At 45.7% G+C, this 20,687-nt stretch overlaps 2 protein-coding genes across 3 annotated transcripts in view; both read left to right on the top strand.

Annotated features, from left to right (window-relative positions):
• Positions 1–1,815: 1,815 nt before the first annotated feature.
• Positions 1,816–20,687, top strand: part of LOC132571770 (uncharacterized) — a 51,055-nt gene continuing 32,183 nt past the window's right edge. The window contains exons 1-6 of the mRNA XM_060238562.1: positions 1,816–2,577; positions 3,153–3,279; positions 4,139–5,571; positions 15,158–15,643; positions 17,685–17,811; positions 18,014–18,781. Coding sequence (XP_060094545.1) covers positions 1,831–2,577; positions 3,153–3,279; positions 4,139–5,571; positions 15,158–15,643; positions 17,685–17,811; positions 18,014–18,781 — 3,688 coding nt within the window. The 5' untranslated portion in view covers positions 1,816–1,830. The remainder of the gene's footprint in view (positions 2,578–3,152; positions 3,280–4,138; positions 5,572–15,157; positions 15,644–17,684; positions 17,812–18,013; positions 18,782–20,687) is intronic.
• On the top strand, positions 12,542–19,620 carry LOC132571079 (zinc finger protein ZFP2-like). 2 transcript variants are annotated; one of them, XM_060237743.1, is made up of 5 exons: positions 12,542–12,658; positions 14,293–14,457; positions 15,158–15,643; positions 17,685–17,811; positions 18,014–19,620. In XM_060237743.1, the coding sequence occupies exons 3-5, from the start codon at positions 15,179–15,181 to the stop codon at positions 19,465–19,467; spliced, it is 2,046 nt and encodes a 681-aa protein (XP_060093726.1). In that variant the 5' UTR covers positions 12,542–12,658; positions 14,293–14,457; positions 15,158–15,178; the 3' UTR covers positions 19,468–19,620. The 2 variants fall into 2 exon arrangements, with proteins under 2 accessions (XP_060093726.1, XP_060093725.1); XM_060237742.1 differs by lacking the exon at positions 14,293–14,457.

Here is a 20,687-nt window from a genome sequence, read left to right as displayed (position 1 = left end):
CACTCTGCACATGCCCAAAGATGCTTTCTCCCTAACCTTTAGGAATGTGGGTATGCTAGAATCAGACTGCTCCTGGGGTAGCAACATAGCTGCCTCCCACTGAGAACAGGCCTGCAGTTTGTCTTCATCAAGAAAGGTTTAAAAGGGTATTAAAGTAGGTGGGTTGAATTTTTAATCTTGGGAGGCCTTGATTGGTTTCCATGCAAGACAAGTGGAACAAGGTAGATAAGCCAGTAAACCTAATGACAAGCTAGGCTGCTGAATTTCAGTTTAACCACCCTTAACATTTGCCATCTGGATGCAGCTGTTGTGTCCCTGAGATGCGGGCAATGTTTTGACATGTGAGGTAGTTAAGGGTTTTTTGCAGTGGTTTTTTAAAAAGATGTCACATTTTTAAATAATATGAGCTGTCTTGAGCGCAGGTGAGTCAAGATGCCAACCTTGTAATGAATAAATTAAAATTCTTTGCTGACAGTCTTTAAGCAACAACTGAACAAACACTTGTCAGGGATGCTCTAGGCTGATCTTGTATTGAACAGGGGGTATGGCCCCTTCCAGCTCTATGATTCAATGTCTCTAAATGAGAATGTCACTTGGTGTTCCTTGCTGCAAGGGACAATGCACCTATCTGGACCCTCTGCTTCTCTGTGGGTGTTCAAGCACCATGAGTAAGGTTGCATTTGTTTGTGAAGAGAGAAGGCATTCTTATCTTCATGTGCCCTCCCCACTCTCCTTGTAAGCAGAGCTAGGATTGAAAAATTCTCCTGTTTAGGAACTCTTTGAGCTAACCACAATTCAGTGCAATGGATGCTTTAACAAACTGTGGCTTTGTCTCTTGCTGGCAAGCTGGTATTACAAACTGTGGTTTAAATCCTGATTTAAAATCTTGATTTGTGGACAAGGAAAGCTTTGCTTTCTGATCACGAGTGGTAGGGGAGGAGGCTCCTGTTGCAAAATGATCCACAAAGGTTTGTGGCACCTTGAAGACCAGCATGTTGTTGTTCTAGCAGCAGCTTCCATGGATGAAGGCCATAGCTTAGAAATGATTTCAGCCCTTATGGTACTGCTAGAGTCCTGTTCATTTTTGTTGTGACATACTAACACTGCTACCCTTCTGGAGTTATTTCCCAAGGAAAGATTGCTATACTTAAAAGCAGGGGTGGAATTCTAACAGGAGCGCCTTTGCATATTAGGCCACACACCCCTGATGTAGCCAATCCTCCAAGACCTTTCAAGGCTCTTTTTTGTAAGCTCTTGGAGGATTGGCTACATCAGGAGGGTGTGGCCTAATATGCAAAGGAGCTCCTGCTAGAATTCCACCCCTGCTTAGAACTTAAGAAAGTCCTGCTTGATCAGACCAAACAGTCCTCCTAGCCTAGCATCCTGTCTCCACCAGTGGATACCTAGATGTCTCCAAGAAGCCCAGAAGCAAGGTATGACATCCTCTCCTGTTTTCCATCAGCGGTTCATATTCAAATGTGCAGCAGCAACCTAGTTTAAGCTAGCTTTTCAGGAACAGAATCCTTTCCCCTGACACTAGTTTTCTGTGGGCAGAGACTGTTGTTTTTTTTTCCTAAGGAGGGGTGTTAAAATGTGCAGCACTCACTTGCAGTCCAGACCCAGGTTTACCACCTCTTTTAATGCTGGTTTTGTAGAGTAATAACTTCTTCATGGTAGTGACAATCAATAGTTTGAGGGAATGGAATTAATTTTAAAGTAGTGTTGTTTGGGAATGAGGGAATTTCCTTTTCATTTACCTGATTTGCCTCAGGAGATACTTGCTAATGCAGAATGTCCTTTCTGCCTCAGGAACTGTGGCTGGGAATAAAAATGGAGGAGCCGGGCACAACTGGCCTGAAACAGAAGGAGAAATCGGAAGAGGGTGGAAGCAGCTGTGGTGTTGTCCGAACGGAAACCCTTGGAAAGTTGATTGGAAAAGCAGTTCCACATCCTGTGAAGCAGGAACTAACTGAAGGGCTGCAACAAGGCTGGGAAGCCCAGTGGTCAGAGTTCCTGAACGTGCCTCATTCAAGATGGAAGAACTTATTGCCCCAGTCAGGCCATGATGTTAAATATTTCCAGGCCTCCTTGAAAGGAACATCTGAGGTCAACCACTGGCCGAGGAGAGAATATGCGACCCAAACCACGGTAGGCTTCGGTGACAAAAACCCAGAGGCCTATGAAGGCCTGGACTTCTCTGTAAAAGTGAAGGAAGAAATACCCGATGAGAACACCATCAGCTCAGAGATGCGACGCCAGCGCTTCAGGCATTTCTGCTACAAGGAGGCCGAGGGGCCTCGGGAAGTCTTTAGCCAACTCTGGGAACTTTGCCATCAGTGGCTGAAGCCCGAGACACACACTAAAGAGCGAATCCTGGAGCTGTTGATCCTGGAACAGTTTCTGACCATCCTGCCTCGGGAAATGCAGAACTGGGTCATGGAACGTGGACCAGAGACCTGTTCTGAGGCGGTGGCCCTGGCGGAAGAGTTCTTGACGAAATATCCAGAGGCTGAGAAGCTCTGGCTAAGTTGTCCCAAGAGACCCAGAGAAAACAACGGCGGCCGGCTTCCTTGGAATGTCTGTTGGACTGGTTTATGTCTTTCCGATATGATTTGTGGGTTCTGAAGGGGCTGTAATTCAGTGGTAGAGTGTATGCTTTGCATATTGAAAGGTCAGGTTCAATCCCTAGGATCTCAGACAGCAGGGCTGGTCTGGGAAAGCCCTTGATGATCTGCTGCCACAGAAAATACAGGACTAGATATCCCACATGCCATCCCAGAATACTGAAGCTTCACATACAATCTCAAGGCAAGGACCATACTGTTAGAGCACATACAGGTCCTGGGTTCGGCCTCCAGTTGACATTAGCAAGGTCAGGAAAGACACTCCTGCTTGAGACCATGGAGAGCTGCTGCCAATCAGAGTAGATAATACTGGGCTAGATGGACCAATGGTCTGACTTGGTCTATGGCAGCTTCCTGTGTGGACAGGAAACTGAGCTCTCTGACTGGTTGACTTGGCAGTTGAAAATTCTGCTTTCAGTTCCTGACTGTTTGAGGTGGGAAGAGGAGAGAATAGAAGCCCTCAACATGTCTGCTGGCATTTCATGTCTCTGTTTATGTCTCAGTATTGTATCCCCATTTCTGCTTCAGGCACCGGGACCTGTGGAAGATGCAGCTGTTAGTTCCTCTGTATTGGAGCAGATAATGTCAGACCCTGTGAAAATGTCAGTCTCAAGAGATGCCGACCAGGAGGGTAACAGGAAGACCAGTTTGCTGGGTAAGGCCTGGAGCTTACAGTGTGGTAAAAGTTTATTGCATGACTCTGTTCAGGATTTTTCTGTGGCTTGAGCTAACTGGCCTGTAGAATTCCTGATACCCTTGGGAGAAGATTCTGACCTCTCATTTTTAGAAAGGATTTCTAGGAATGTTGTCCTTAGGACACCCAGAGTAACTGTGGGAGGCTCCAGATTGGATCAGAGCAGCAGCTGAGAGAGAAAGCTGAACCCTAGTCAAAATTTTACTTCTTCACCCAGAGTAATCAATGCATGGAATTCATTGCCTCAGGAAGTGGTGGTGGCTACAAGCATAGGAAGCTTCAAGACAGGATTGGATAAACATATGGAACAGAGGCCCATCAGTGACTAATTAGCCACAAGCTATAGAGGGAACATTCTGTCTGGGGCAGTGATGCTTTGTAGTCTTGGTGCTTGGGGGGCAACAGTGAGAGGGCTTTTGGAATTCTGGTCCCGCTTGTGGACTTTCTTATGGCACCTGGGTTTTGGCTACCATGTGACATAGAAGGTTGGACTGGTGGGGCCATTGGCCAGATCCAAAATGGCTTCTCTTATGTTCTTAATTGCTGCCCTTACCTTCACCAAGCTGCTTTTTCGCAGGGGGAAAGATATGTGGATCCTGTGTGAATAGGAAAAGTACCTGGTGGGGAGGGGGTTCAATCCTCAATATCTCCAATAAAAACATCTGACAGTAGATGGTGTGAAACCCTGGAGAGCAGCTGCCAGTCTGAGTAGACAATACTGACTTTGATGGACCAGGGGTCTGACTCAGTATAAGGCAGTTTCATGTGTCCTTTGTGCTCCTTGGAAGTGATTTCATTAGCCTCCCATTTATTCCACCAGGTGATGATCGAACAATGGCAAAAGAGGAGGAGAGTGCTCAGCCAGAAAGACCTGAGCAGGCAGAGCCCCTTGAGACCTCTGTGGGAAAAGCCAGAGGGAAGACCGTCCCATTTCACAAGGAGGATGAGGAGGGCAGAAATGAGTTGGCATCGGACAGGCAGCAGGAAGATCATCCAGCGAAAGGAGAGGGGAAGGTCATTCTTTGTAAAGAAGGTGGTAAAACCTTTTATGCAAGTAGTGAGGTGATGCTTCAGTGTAAGAGCAAAAAGACCTGCACAGAGTGTGGGAATCTCTGTGAAGTTTTTGACCTCCCCACGAATCGGGAAACTCAGATGGGAGAAGAATTTTACATATGTGAGCAGTGCGGGAAAACCTTCAAGAATGGAACGTCCCTTGAGCCGCACAAGGGGACACTCCCAAAAGGGGACAGGCCGTACCAGTGCTCAGACTGTGGCAAAAGTTTTGGCACCAAGGCATCTCTTCTGAAGCATCAGGGGACCCACACGGGTGGGAAACCGTACGTGTGCTCCGAGTGTGGGAAGTGCTTCACAACCAGCTCGAATCTTATATACCACAACATAGTGCACACAGGAGAGAAGCCACATAAGTGCTCAGAGTGTGGCAAAAGCTTCCACTGGAAGTCATCCCTTATCACGCACGAGAGGACCCACACAGGAGAGAAGCCGTACAAGTGCCCTGACTGTGGAAAGAGCTTTGGCAACAGCTCCCAGCTTCTCAGGCACAAAAGGGTCCACACGGGTGAGAAACCATATCATTGTTCAGAATGTGGCCGGAGCTTTAATCAGATTGCCTCACTCATTGCGCACAAGAGGATCCATACAGGAGAGAAGCCCTACGAATGCTCTGAGTGTGGGAAAGGCTTTGGCACCCGGACCAACCTGATGATGCATAAGAGGGTACACACAGGAGAGAAGCCGTATAAATGCTCCTACTGTGGGCAGAGCTTCAGTCAACGGACCCACCTTATCATCCACGAGAGGACCCACACAGGAGAGAAGCCCTACACATGCTCTGATTGTGGGAAAAGCTTCAATGCGAAAGCACCGCTTATTACCCATAAAAGGACCCATACTGGAGAGAACCTGTACCAATGCACCCAGTGTGGGAAAAGCTTCAGCACGAGTTCTAACCTTCTCAACCATAATATAATCCACACAGGAGAGAAGCCACACAAATGCACAGATTGTGGCAAGTGTTTCAACCGGAAGTCGTCCCTCATTACTCACAAGAGGACACACACAGGAGAGAAGCCATACGGTTGCTTCGAGTGCGGGAAGCGCTTCATTTCTAGTTCGGACCTTACAAAACATAAGAAAGTACACCGAGGAAAACATTCAGTCCGTGCTGAAGGCTTCACGTATAGCTCTGCGGTTGGGGAGCAAGAAATTATACACCCAGGAGGACAGCCCTATTAAAGCCAAATGACAGCTGAATTTCAATCTTATTCAACATGGCCCTGTCCCAAAAGCATGTAGAGTGGAAGCTGTAAGTGGTGTCGGTGGAGGTCTTGATTTTAAAAGACAGCTTATTTCCCTCCCTTAGTATTTCTCCTCACTTTTCTTCAGCCAGAATGAAATGAATCCAGGTGGGAGAAAAGTTGGGGAGAGAGGAGAGACAGACTGTAACAAGCTGCCAGTGTGGGGAATGGAGTCTTGCTGGGAGCAAAGTCTTCTGGGGTGATCCAAGTTCCAGGCATTAGGCCACAGACAAAGTGAATCCAGTGGGGTGATAAGACCGGAGTGGCAGACCATGAGGAGATAAACAGGAGGGGAAGCTTGTCACGCAAATATCTGAGGTGATCTGATCATGGGGAGATAGTTCACAGGTGAATGGAAGGATTTAGTAGCCCTTGTCTTTGCCCAACCCAAAATCAGGCCCCTAAAATTCCCGTTTAAGACAGACTCACGTTTACAAACACAGGTTTGCTGCTACCATGTTGGTTTTTGGGCTTCAATCAGGAATTAATTACTCTGTTAAGAACATAGAAGAACCTTGTTGGATCAGACCAAAAGCCCATCTAGTCCAGCATTCTGTTCACACAGTAGCCAACCACCAGCCTTTAGGAAGTCCACAAACAGGAAGGCTGCAACAGTATCCTCCTGCTGGTGCTCCCCAGCAACTGGTACAAAGAGGCATATTGTCTCTGGTACCAGAGGGAGCGAGTTGCCACTGATAGCCCTGTCCTCCATGAATTGGTCAACTCCCCTTTTAAGGCCTTCCAAGTTGGCCACATCCTGTGGCAGTGGTTTCCACAATTTTAACTGTGCGCTGTGTGAAGAAGTACTTCCTTTTGTCTGTCCTGAATCTCCCTGTGTTCTTCATATGCATCAGGAAAATCATACAGGACTGAAACCCTAAAAGTGTCCAGAAACATTGAAAATGCATGGTGGATCGCATTGCCTGTAGAAAAAATATAGGTCACTTGTTTTCAATCTGTTCTGAGAAACCCTTGGGGGAGATATGTGTTTGTTGTTGGTTTTTTTGAAAGGTCATTGGGGATTCCTTTGTGATGAAATCAATAATAGCAGATAAGCTTTCCCCAAAAGGCTCCCAGAATTCTTCTGCAAGAGTTGTTTTCAGAATCTCTGTGTTCAGGGACAGTTTCTGTATGAACTAGTGTGGTGAAGAATCCCTGCAAGTCAGAGAGGATTCTGGGTATGTTCCACACGACGAGGAGCATATGAAACATGTTGTGTTTCGAAGTTGTGATTAAAAATGTTTAAAATTTAAAACACAAGGGGTGTCGACAAAAGCTATTGGCAAGTTTTCTGTGTGTACTCTTGAATGATGCTGAACCAGTGCTTCAAAGAACAAAACTGTTCATGGTAGCCAAAGAGACTTTTCAAGATCCCCCATTAATGACCTTATCACTGGTATGATTTCTAGGAACTGCAAGCTTACCTAAAACACGGATTTGAAAACTACTGGTCTTAACTGTATCTAGGGCTTTTTTTGTGGCAGGTACTTCTTTGCATATTAGGTCACACACCCCTGATGTAGCCTACAGGGCCTACTGTAAGCTCCAGGAGGATTGGCTACATCAGGGATGTGTGGCCTAATATGCAAAGGAATTCCTGCTACAAAAAAAAGCCCTTACCATATCTGATCCTGCATTGAGCAGGGTGCTGGACTAGATGGCCTGTATGGCCCTTTACAAGTCTATGATTTTATGATTCTGAGTTCTGTATGCTACAGGGACAGTGAGACCAAACAGAGTTTGAAGAAGAAAGTAAAAGGGCTGCACCAGCCAGAGGAGATAAAAGATAAGGACAAGGACAACAGTGCAAAACAGGCGAGAAATTAAAAAAAAAATTCACTATGCATTTCACCAACAGGCTTCATCAGAGGAATCTCTTCATAGAACCATAGAGTTGGAAGGGACCTCCAGGGTCATCTAGTTCAACCCCTTGCACAACGCAGGAAACTCACAAATACCTCCCCCTAAATTCACAGGGTTGGCACTGCTGTCAGATGGCCATCTAGCCTTTGTTTAAAAACCTCCAGGAGCCCACCACCTCCCAAGGAAGCCTGTTCCCAAGGAATTTTTAGTAATAAAATACCTGATTTTGCACCATTGGCCTTGGAATCTGAATATGGGACCTAGAAATTTCCCCAGAATTGTGTGTGTGTGTGTGTGTAGCAGCAGTTCTCTGATGTTCTTCAGTGGTCAGGATCTAGCAGAAGGAGTTACGTAAAGATATGTAGCTGGACAGTGGCTCAAATGATGGGATTGGTTTCAGCTGAAATTTCAAACTGCGGCCTGCATCTTTTACATTGTGGAACTTCTCCCTAGAGGGCGACAAACACCAGGGCACATTCCCGATTGGAATCTGCAGACAGAATCTCAACATACATCAGTCTAAATGCTCCTCATAAAATTGGTCACCAGAGAGTCTGGCCCAAACTTCCGTTGGCATTTACGGTATATATTTTTACAATGTGCTGCAAAGTTTTCTTCTTTTTGTTTTTTGAACCTTGGGTTCAAGCATCTGGGATTCCAAGCTCAGTGCTGAAAGACTTTGAAATGTTTGCTCAGAACTCTGATCTCTAAAAGAAAGAAAGAAAAACAACCTTGCTTCAGATTCTTCTGCTTTGACACCAGTGTCTTTGTAGCATTGTAGATGGAGTGTATGCAGGTGTGGGGGAGGGGGTTGCATTGCATTGGGGAGGGGGATTTTTAGAGTTAGTCATGTTTTTAATATAACTTTTATTTGCATTAATAAGATGCTATCTACCCTGCTTTGGTGGGTCGGGATGGGCTAGAAGGGGCGCATATGTGTCTGAATTAGAAGTTTTAAGCTAAAGCATTTGTTTTTCCTTGCAAAACATGAGCAGTTCCATTACATTATATTCCACAAAGGGTTTCTGTTTAGAGTATCAAGGGTGCTACTGGCTAGTTAGTGTGACGACTGTGTCTACCTTTGCACATTCAGGATATATTAACTCTTCTTTTTTGGTACCCCTGTTATTTCTACCTTTCCTAATTGATCTTTCATGTGTTATCCTTTACTATGTCTTTTGCAATCTTGTGACCAAAGGGGGGGGGGGGAGCTTGTAAATATCATGGCATGCTTATTAAATTGTGAGATGTGTCTCTGTCACTGCTGGGATTATTGGCCATTCTTTAAACAAGGATACACTGCATTTGCCAAAAGAAAGCTGAGTGTGAATGGAAGATGACCCGACCCCCCCTTACAAAAGAGACGGTTATAGGCAGAAGCAGATGACTGTGAATTTAAGACTGCAAAAAAAAAAAAAAAGCAGCCATTATTCTTATTACATTAACACTTGTAAATCTGCCTAATACTGAATTAGACCCTCGGTGCATCAAGGTCAGTACTGCCTACTCAGGCTGACAGTAGATACATACATACACATATACACAGGTGAAAAGCTATGTAAATGCTTGTACAACTTCAGCCAGCTGGCACATCTCATTCAGCACAAGAGAATGCACACTAGTAAGAAACCCTATGTTTGTGTGCCTTGAGAAAACTCAGTTTGCTGCCAGAAAGGTTCTTGCGCACCTACAGTATTCAGACTCCTGCAGCGTCCTGCATTTCTGCATGATTCACTGTTTTGACCTTGGTTCCTTCTAATAAATGTGGGTGGATAACCCTATCCCTAAGTGAACGTGGGCCAATCACTCCTTTTCACCCTAACCTGCCTTGTAGGGTTGCTGTAAAGAAAAGAACCCTGAGCTCCTTTGAAGAGATGTGGGATAAAAAGATACCGAATAGATGGACAGCAAATGACAAACATAATCAAAATAGCAAGGGCACACTTTCAGAATTTTGTGAAATAAGGGTTTTAGATTCCCGTCATGGGCTGATTCAATAAACTGCTAAAATAAAAATGCATGAATGTATGTTGATGGTTGTTTTCTTTTTATATATGTCATGTAGAAATGCCAGCCTCCAAGGTGGGACCTGGGGATCCCCTGGAATTGCATCTCATCTCCAGATTGCAGAAATCAGTTCCTCTGAAGAAAGTGGATGCTTTGGAGGGTAGACTCCATAGCAGGGGTGGCCAAACTTGCTTAACATAAGAGCCACATAAAATAAATTTCGGATGTTTGAGAGCCACAAGACGTAAACATCAGATGTTTGAGAGCCACAAGACATGAACATCAGATGCTTGAGAGCTGCACGGAAGGAAGGAGATTGGGGAGGGAGGAGGGAGGGAAGGTGGAAAGAAAGCAACTTTACTTTAAATGTATTCTCCAAGCCACTGGCTGGCTTGGAGAAGTGATTTAAAAAGACAAATGCCTCCTCCAAGCTGGCCAATAGGGTGGTGGGGGCTTCAAGAGCCAAACAATATATTTGAAAGAGCCACATATGGCTCCTGAGCCATAGTTTGGCCACCCTTGCTCTATAGCCTTTAACCCCACTGTGGTCCCTGTCCTCCCCAGGTTCCATACCCATATCTCCAGGAGTTCCCCAACCTGGGTCCGGCAACCCTACCCTGCCCTATCCGCTGCCGGCGGCCAGGGGATTCTGGCAACCCTAAAGCATAAGCATTGCAGCAATATAATCCCATGCCTTTGAGCACAGGGATTTGTATCTTTGGCATGCACACCTAAAACAGAGGCCAGTTGTTTCCACCAGGCCTTATTTTTACATCCGGTCGCAGAATCCTCTTGTGGCACTATTCTGGACTACCTGTTCAGTAGATTATATTTTTAAATATTCCATTAAGTTTTACCTTTTTCAAGCAGAAAGCTAGTGCTGCTTTCTGCTTGGGAGGGGCTGTGGCTCAATGAGAGTGCATCTGCTTGGCATTTAGAAAGTCCCAGATAAGTCCTCCATATCTCAAACATAAACATATAAAGCTGCCTTATACTGAATCAGACTCTTGGTCCGTCAAAGTCAGTATTGTCTACTCAGACTGGAAGCGGCTCTCCAGGGTCTCAAGCTGAGGTTTTTCACACCTATTTGCCTGCACCCTTTTTAGTTGGAGAGGCCGGGTTTGAACCCGAGACCTTCTGTTTACCAAGCAGATGCTCTACCACTGAGCCACCATCCAATTAAAAAAGGACCAAGTGGTAAGGGGAATGAAAGATTCTGTCTGAGACCTTGGAGAGCCGTTGCCAATCTGAGTGGGCAATACTGACTTTGATGGACTGAGGGTCTAATTCAGTATTAGGGAGTTTTGTGTGATCATGAGCAAGGCTATGATATGATCGGTTTTCACTTGTGAGATTCCACCCCCCACCCCCCTTTTTAACTTTAGAGAAAGATTCTCACATGCATTCTGAAGTGTTCCTATTAAGCCCAGCACTTCAGAATTCCATGACCTCAATCTGCTATTTGTGTAAACCAGGTCTTGGTTTTTAGGGAACCAATTGGTTAGAAATACAGGTGTTCTTAAGGGGCTGGTTCATACCTGCATATTCATCCCTTAGTAGCTGTGTATCAAGTCATAAGGCTAGATCCCAAATGGACATCAGAAAAGCTCTGTTGGATTAGATCACAAATCTATGTAGTGAGAGCCAGTGTGAAGTAGTTAGAGATGCAAGTCTCCAAATGAGGCCTGATCTCCTGGAATCAGAGCTCATCTTAAGTCAACAGGGATCAGGTCCCCTGGAGAAAATGGATACTTTAGGGGTGGACTCTATGGCACTGTATCCCACAATGGATTACAGTTGCCAATTTCTAGGGCTGCCTGGAGTTCTGGAATTGATCTTGAGAGACTAAAGAGATCAGTCCCCCCGCAGAAACCTGTTACTTTGGACTGTATGGCATCATACCTCTCTGAGGTCCTTCTTCTAATGCAACCCCGCACTCCACCCCAAAATGTCCAGGAAGTTCCTAACCAGGAGAAGCTTTGAGGTGCCACTAGATTGGTCCATGACAGTTTATATCACTAAGGATCTCAATCAATTAATTAATCTCTAGGACAGGGGTGTCAATCTCATTTTTATGAGGGCCAGATCTGACATAAATGAGACCTTGTTGGGCCGGGCCATGTCAGGCCAGGCATGTACCTATTTAAGATTAGGTAGCAAATATATAAACTTTATGAAGGACACAAACACAATTAATTTTTTAAAAAACCTTAAAACATGCTTAAAATGTTAGCACTCATTGGTCTTAAAGCTGCTTTCTTTGTATTTCTCCCATGGGATCCAGGTGAAAGTAAGCTATGGCTTTTTCCTTCCTTCCCCATGGGAGGAAGGAGCCTCAGCCAATAGAAGGGAGGGAGGCTTGGCTCAGTAGCTCTGCTGTATGATTGAAAGAGCCTAGAAAAATAAACTACCTTCACCCCTTCCTCCTCAAGGGAGGAGCCTCAACCAATGGAGAAAACAGAGGTTTTGCTCTGTAGCTTCTGTGCGATTGAGCAAGCCTTGCAAAGAAAGCTGTTATGAAGAAGGCAAGAGATAGGGAGAAGGAAGCAGAGGACAGCCAGTTGCTCAGGGACATGATAGAAGCTCTCTGGGGGCCTGATTCAGCCCCTGGGCTAAATGTTTGACATCCTTGTTCTAGGGTGCCCCTCTGGATTGGTCTTCAAAGGTTTATGCTGCATCCGTTAGCCACAAGAAGATTTGTGATTCAGTTTGAGTGTGCCGGTCTACGAAAGTTTATAGCCTGGGAGAAGTTATGGTCTGGTCCAGGACTCCAGTGTTGTTCTGCTGCTACAGAAACAGATTGATGAGGGCCATCCAGACGAAATACCCTCCGGGCAATAATCCCTGCCCTAGTGACCTTCCTCACGTCTTGTGCCAGTGATTCCTGCAAACATGTGAAGGAAGAAGTATTTCCAGGTGAGATTCGTCTGTGTCCTTTCCGACTCGCCCCACGTAAAGATGCTTCTTCGCCTCGCACCCGGGTTTGTTTTCCCACAGCGCCTCAAGGGGTTAAGTGCAGAGAGCTCCGTGGCCTAGAGAGGCCTAGGGAAAAATTATGAAGGGGGGTGACAAGAGGAAACCACCTTCCTGCCCTCCCTCCGCTCCCCTACCTTTTGCTGAGAAACGTGGAATGTAAAGACTGCAGGGGGAAGGTGAGTGTGAAGGGGGCAGGAAATAGGTGCAGGGGCTAAAAAGGAAATCTATGGTCATGAAAGGGTGGGGGGAGAAGAGGCTGAAGTTGCATTGCAAAGAGACAGAGATGCAAGGAAGGGGGGAGTCCCTGATAAAAGGAATTGTTGCTGAATGGGGTTTTGGTGGTGGTAGAGATTTCTCCTAATGGATCAGCACAGTTTTTACTCTGGATATAGAGTTGCCAATCTCCAGGTAGCGCCTGGATGTCCTGGAATTACATCTAATCTCCAGAAGGCCAAGAACAGTGCCCCTGGAAAAAATGGCTGCCTGGGGGGGGGGTGGGCTGTATGGAATTTTACCTTGCTGAATTCCCTCCCATCCCCCAAAGCCCGCTCTTCCTAGGGTATATTCCTAAATCTCCACAAACTTCCCAACTCAAAGCTGGCAACCCTTAGACATCCTCCATGTCAAGGGGGTCTCCCCTTCCTTCCATGAAGGCCCTGAGCAAAGAAATAGCCAGCATTTGATCAAACACTGACAGGCAAGGAATCAGGTAGTCACAGGTGTTTGAAAATTATATTGTATATGATTTTCCTTTAAGATGCCATAAGTCATGACCTGGTAAGATACTCATAAAGGCATTCCAAGACATCTGCTATCTTTAATATTTTTTATCCAGCCCTTGCCTCTGAAAAGCTGGGCTTGATGCACAAAGTTTTCTGGCTTTAACCTCTCACCAACTCTGTGAAGTAAATTGATGAGAAAGTGACTGTGTTTAGCCATGCAGTGCATTTCAAGGCCAAATAGAGATTTGAACTCAGGTCTGCTTTGGCGGAATCAGAGACTCTAAGGACCACACCATAGAATCTGCCTGTCATTTCAGATTTGCAACAGAGGCTCTGCTGTCTGCTCTACATGCCCAGTTTTAGTGACAAGATATGGGGACTTTTCTATAGTGGCACCTGGAATTTTCTCTCTACAGTGGTTCTCTTAGCTTCCAGCTTGTTGACTTTTAGGTGCCTGATGAAAATCCTTCCTTCTCCACAGAATTTTGGTAGCCACCCCCCCCCCCCCCCGCCCTTTTCCTGGTCTGGTTATCTGTTTCTTTGTTGCCCCTGACTAGAATTGTTCTTGTGTTCCTTTTGTATCAATTTTGTGGGATTTGCGCATCATGATTTTTAGACTTTTACTACTTTATTACTAGTTTCCCTCTCCTTTTTTATCACTTGTTTTAATTGTTACTGACACTGGGAACTGCCTGAGGCATCTCGGTTTTGAACATGGTGGGGGAGCCATATTTGAATAAATGAAGAAAATGAAGTCAAAGCAGAGTTACATCCTGCTAAGTACATTGAAGTCAAGGGACCTAGAAGGATGTCACGCTGATTAGGACTGCAGGTCTTCCAAGGGGTTTCCATAGTGGGATGCCATGATCAGAAAGGCCCTGTCTTTTTTTTGAAGGCTTGGGTTCAGATTCCCAGAACCAGTCACTCCATTTCAACCTAACTTGTCCCACAGGGATGTTAGATAAAATGGAAGAAGGAGACAAATAAAAAATACAACAAAAAGGATACCGGTTAGGCCATTCTGATTTTAAGCTCTGTTTTCTTCTTAAGAATCTGCCTTATACTGTATTAGTTCCTTGATCTTTCAGGATCAGACTGGCCTCAGCTCTCCAAGATCTTTCACATGTTCACAGTTCTGGTGTTAACCTTTTGTGCCAGTTTGGTGTAGCAGTTAAGGGCAGTGGACTCTGACCTGAAGAACCAGATTTGATCCCCCACTCCTTCTCCACATGTAGCCAGCTGGGTGATCTTGGGTGAGTCACCAGTTCTCTCAGAGCTCTCTCAGCCTCACCTACCTCACAGGATATCTGTTGTGGGGAGAGGAAGGGAAGGTGGTTGTAAGCCACTCTGAGACTCCTTCAGGTAGTGAAGGGTGGGGTATAAAACCAGACTTTCCTCCTCCTCCCCCTCCTCCTTCCTAGGGATGCCAGCTGCAGCCTCCAGGTGGAACCTGGGGATCCCTTAGAATTATAGCTCATCTCCAGACTGCAGAGATCAGTTCCCCTGGAGAAAATGGCTGTTTTGGAGGGAGGCATTGTACCCCACTGAGGTCCCTGCCCACCCCAGGCTCCATCCACAAATCTCCAGGAGTTTTCCAACCTGGATCTGGCAACCCTGTCTCCCAGTCCCCCTCCAGTGGCCAAGGAAGGCCTGGCAACCCTAAACAAACTGGAGAAAAAAATGTCTTGCCCCTTTTTCAGAGACTTATGCTTTTTAATGGCATAAATAATATCACCTGGTAAATAACATCCCATTGAGCCTGTGTTAATGAGACTGGACTTTTGTTCTCCAGGCTGTTGTCAATCCTATGGCAGAACATCTTTTCATAATGTTGTTTTTTTTAAACTCAGTGTCTGGTTTTACTCAATGAAAACAGATTAGATGAATGATTTGAGCAAATGTTGCTGTGGCCCTACTTGGCACTCAAACTCTGAACTTCCTGTTTCAATCCAGGAAGTGCAGCTCAGATTCAAAATGGAGGAACAGGAGCCACCAGCAGCCAAATCCGAGGAGAGATTGGCAGAAGCAAGAAGAGACCCCCCCATTGTTCAGGCTGGGACCATTGGAGAGTTTTTAACCATGGAATGTCCTCAACAAATTAAACAAGAACCAGATGAAGGTCAAGAACAGTGTTGGGGTGCCCAGTGGCAGGAGTTCCTGAAGACAGCAGAATCTCCTCAGCAGGGGTGGCCTCAGTCTTCCTCAGAGGATGGCGCAAAGGAAAACCAGGCCTCCTTCAACAGTAAAATGGATGGGAGACTGTGGCCCAGAGGAGAGCATAGGAACCACTCCCCAGGAGAAAGTGATGAAACTAATGAAACCCCTGATTTTTCAGTGAAAGTGAAGGAGGAGATTCTGGATGAGGACATTGTCAGCTTGGAGATGGACCACCAGCACTTCAGGGAGTTCTGCTACCGGCAGGATGAGGGACCCCAAGAGGTACTGAGCCCATTCTGAAAGCTTTGCCAGCCATGGGCTGAAGCCCAAGAGATACACCATGGAGCGAATTCCAGAGCTGGTGATCCTGGAGCAGTTCCTGATGATCCTGCCAGTGTAAATGCAGAACTGGGTTCAGGTTCTCTGGCCCTCAGATTGAAAGGGTTGCTAAACAGCTGGTAAATAAATAATAATAATTAAAAGGCCTGGCTTGTGCCTCTGTCTTTACCAGAGGTTTTGATGTGTAGAAATCTGCAGGTCCAGCTTTTCCTGGCCTGGAGTGAAACCAGTTGCTGTTAACAGGACTTCAGCTCAAAGGTCTGACTCAGAAGTTGGCAGCCCTAGTGTAGGCGAGTATCTGGGGTACAATACATTCGGCAGGCAGGCCTGCCTGTAGGACCAGAGAATTAATCTAATGTCATAGGGGGATTTAGGAGTGTGGTACCAAACAGAGGCATGGGATTGGCTACCTGTGGTCACCTGCTTCCCACACCTAGAAGATTCTGGACTGTGATAACAGAATTCTAGCTTTGAAGGTTTGATATTTGTTTATATAACAAGCCCAGGGGGGGGTGGTGTTGATGCTAGGGAACTAATGCCTGGTTCCTAGGGCATTTATTACCAGAAGGCAGCCCAAGAGCTCCAGAGATAGCATCGGTAAACCATGTTTCTCTTGTCCTGGGGGACATAAGAGCTGTAGTCCATGTTGGGAATTTCACACGTGTTTTAAGTGGGAGATTTTAATGCCAAATAGGCAGCCATGACACCATCTCGACCCATATGTGGATCTTGATTTAAATTATTAGGCGATGAACATAGAAAGCTGCTTTAAGAATATTGCCTTGTATTTACATAGCATTGTCAGTGTTCAAACTCTCTACTATCATCCTGTGAGGCTGAGGCATTTTTAAAATTATATCCCCCCCACAGCTTCAATCCTAGTGGCTTGTATTTTAAAAAATGAAGAACAATCATAAAAATATAAGAACTAAGTTAGAAAGAAAAAGTGACATTCAACAAACTGGAAATGTTGCTCAAATAGTAGAGACTTAGCATTTTTTGCTCAAATAATAGAGCAATAGACACAATGAAACAGATTTCCTCAAGTGTTAGGTAAAGATAAGGAGGATTAGTTGTGGAAATCCGTTTCAGTGTATCTGAGAAAGTGTTCGTTCATATGAACGCTTATGCCCAGAATTCAACTTTGTTGGTCTTGAAGGTGCCACTGAACTCAAACTTTGTTCTGTTGCTTTAAACCACCTGAACTTGTGTTCTTATGTTCTTAAAAGCATGCATCTCAAAAAAGAAGGCACTGGGCTGACCTAAGGTGGTGGATGGTTCTGTAAAGGTAGATGTTGTCCTTCAGATATGTGAGTCCCAGAAATTGAACTGTCCCTGGACACATGCACAGCTGCTATAATGGAGCTTCTAGCTTGAATACCGTTGCTCATGGAAAATGTAGTTTTTCCAAGCATCAATCCATACTGTGGAAATCAGGCATCCTCTGAACTATATTTCCCCAGGTGCCTTGCAAGGGTTGCCAACTCTGGGTTGAGAAATACCTGGAGATTTGAGAGTGGAAACAGGAGAGAGCAGGGTTTGTGAAGAGGGACCTCAGCAGGTACCGTGCCATAGAGTCAACCCTCCAAAGCAGCCATTTTCTCCAGGGGAACTGATCTTTGTCATCTGAAGATCAACTATAATACTGGGAGCAATGTTCCCTCTAAGCTTCACAGTATTGTGAACAAAAATTCTACTTTGTGGGCTACTGGCATTAAAGTTGTGAGCTTCTGCATAAATTATTGTGCTCTGGAGTCATCCTTCCTGAGCCAAGACAAAAATGAGCTGTAGCTGGCGGCTAAAAATTTGTGAGCTAGCGCATGCTAACTCAGCTTAGAGGGAATGCTGAGTGAGAGATCTGCAGGCTGCACCTGGAGGTTGGCAACCCTACCCCTTACAGAAGTACATGAAAGGAATGGGTCAGACTGGCCCTCCAAAATCATTTATTGTGATTTGTCTTGATTCCCGCCCTCTTCTGTTTCAGATAACAGACCCCTTGGGATATGAGGTAGTAAAATCCCCCAAGTCAGAGGAAGATCCCTTGGAGATCATCAAGCTGCGGATCCCCCTGGAAATCAAGGAGGAGAGCGATTGGGAAGTCAGCCCACTGGGTAAGGAGCAAAACTGGATCCTGGACCACAGCAAAGTGGATGTTGCTGGAAAGTCCAGGAATCCATTTTTGTGTTAATTTCCAAGCAACTGTGGGCATTACCTCAGCATCATTATTGTGGCCATCTTGCCTCCTGCCACCTGTAAGAGTATGCACAGAGTATCTTCCCTTATTCACCCTAAACGTATGGTTCTTTGTTCCAGAATGTGATGAGCATGTGCACAAGAATGAGGACAACCCCCTTGAGGTGGAAAGACCTGAGCCGGAGGGCATCAGTGGAATATCACTGGGAAGAGCTGGAGGAAATTTTTTCTGGGGACCTGAGATGGAAGAGAGGCATGGAAGTGAACAGGAAGAGGAATGGCATCATGGAAACTACCCAGCAAGCAGAACGTTCCTTTGTGAGGACAGTGAGCAAAATAGTGAGGAGCTATGGCCTCACAGCATCAGTGTTCCCAAGAACCAGCAGGTGCAGGTGAAGGGTAAACTGCATTGTGGGAAAATCTCAAACCACAAAGTATCCCTCATCCCACATGAAGCACCTCACGAGGGAGGGAAATCATACATCTGTTCTGAGTGTGGGAGAAGTTTTGGCTGGAGGACAAATCTTGTGAAGCACAAGAGAATCCACACAGGAGAGAAGCCATACACATGTTCAGTCTGTGGCAAAAGTTTCAATGCAAAATCCACTCTAATTAAACATGAGAGGTCCCACACTGGAGAGAAGCCATATGAGTGCTCAGAGTGTGGGAAAGCCTTTGGTGAGAAAGGGATCCTTGTTAAGCATATGAGAATCCACACAGGAGAGAAACCACATCGATGTTCAGACTGTGGGAAAAGCTTCATTGAGAGAGGTGCCCTGATTAAGCATGAGAGGACGCACACGGGAGAGAAACCATATGAATGTTCAGACTGTGGGAAAACCTTTAGGATCAGCTGCCACCTAAAGCTTCATCAAAGAACACACACTGGTGAGAAACCACATAAATGCTCCGATTGTGGCAAAAGCTTCAGCGAGAGAGCCTCTCTCGTGAAACATGAGAGAACCCACACAGGAGAAAAGCCTTACGAATGCTCTGAGTGTGGGAAAAGCTTCCGGATCAGTTTCCAGCTCGTGATTCATAAAAGGACACACACAGGGGAGAAGCCACATGAATGCTCAGACTGTGGCAACAGCTTCAGGGAGATAGCCTCTCTTATCAAACACAAGCGCACCCACACAGGAGAGAAGCCGTACGAATGCTCTGAGTGCGGGAAGAGCTTTCGGACCAGTTTTCAACTGAAAACTCATAAAAGAACACACACTGGTGAGAAGCCATACCATTGCTTGGATTGTGGGCAAAACTTTAGCCAGAGGTCCCGTCTCGTTATACATGAGAGAACTCACACAGGAGAGAGACCTTATGGGTGCTCAGAGTGTGGGAAGACCTTTGTGTCTAGCTCTCATCTTAGAAAACACGCTGTGGTGCACACAGGCGAAAAGCCACATAAATGCTCATACTGTGAGAAAAGCTTCAGTAAAAAATCAAACCTCATTGTACATGAGAGAATTCACACTGGAGAGAAACCGTACGAATGTGCAGTGTGTGAAAAACGATTCTGTAGTTCCTCAGTTTTCCACAGGCACATGAAGATCCACCCAGGAGAACCATCATAAGGACATAAATTGTAGGAAAGGCTGTGTTAGGAAAACCCAGAGGGGAGGGGGACTTTCCAGGAGTATAACTAGAATGAAGGAATGGGGACTCACCTATCCTGGATATTGCTGGCCTTGTAACACATCAACACTTATTAAAACAACATTACATTATGCAGTGTCTTTTCCCAGTGTGGAGTATGTGGACATGTTTTCAAAGGTGGTGCCTGAAAAGCTAAGATAGCCATAAGAGAAGCAATGTTGGATCAGGCCAATGGCCCATCCAGTCCAACACTCTGTATCACACAGTGGCCAAAAATTTATATATATATATATACACACACACACACACACTGTGGCTAATAGCCACTGATGGACCTCTGCTCCATATTTTTATCCAATCCCCTCTTGAAGCTGGCTATGCTTTTAGCTGCCACCACCTCCTATGGCAGTGAATTCCACATGTTAATCACCCTTTGGGTGAAGAAGTACCTCCTTTTATCCGTTCTAACCTGACTGCTCAGCAATTTCATTGAATGCCCACGAGTTCTTGTATTGTGAGAAAGGGAGAAAAGTACTTCTTTCTCTACCTGTTCCATCCCATGCATAGTCTTGTAAACCTCCATCATGTCATCCCGCAGTCGACGTTTTTCCAAGCTAAAGAGCCCCAAGCGTTTTAACCTTTCTTCATAGGGAAAGTGTTCCAAGCCTGTAATCATTCTAGGTTCTGTGACCATCTGCTCCATAGCACAGTCATTGAGAGCATCTAGAAACTCGGTCTCTTTCTCTCGACGAGAACAATTGACCCAATCAATCTGTGGGTAGTTAAAATCAACTATGACGACACAGTTTTTTCGTCTAGCCACCATCTTTAGGGCTTCCATCATATTATAGTCGTCCTCTGTCTTTTGATTTGGTGGGCGATAACAAACTCCCATAGTTAAATTGCCTTTTGGGCCCTCTATTTCAACCCAAAGCATTTCTATAAGGGAGTCTAATTCTCTGACCTCAGTCTTACTGGACCGTATGCCCTCTCTGACATACAGAGCCACCCCACCTCCAACCCTTCCCTCCCTATCCAGAGCCAGTTTGGTGTAGTGTAGTGGTGTTTGGTGTAGTGGTTAAGTGTGCGGACTCTTGTCTGGGAGAACCAGGTTTGATTCCCCACTCCTCCACTTGCACCTGCTAGCATGGCCTTGGGTCAGCCATAGCTCTGGCAGAGGTTGTCCTTGAAAGGGCAG

The sequence above is a fragment of the Heteronotia binoei genome, chromosome 5 (assembly GCF_032191835.1).
Source record: "Heteronotia binoei isolate CCM8104 ecotype False Entrance Well chromosome 5, APGP_CSIRO_Hbin_v1, whole genome shotgun sequence".
Taxonomy (NCBI): Eukaryota; Metazoa; Chordata; class Lepidosauria; order Squamata; family Gekkonidae; genus Heteronotia; species Heteronotia binoei.
Note: the sequence above shows the minus strand (reverse complement) of the source record. Positions and strands in the feature narration are given on the sequence as shown.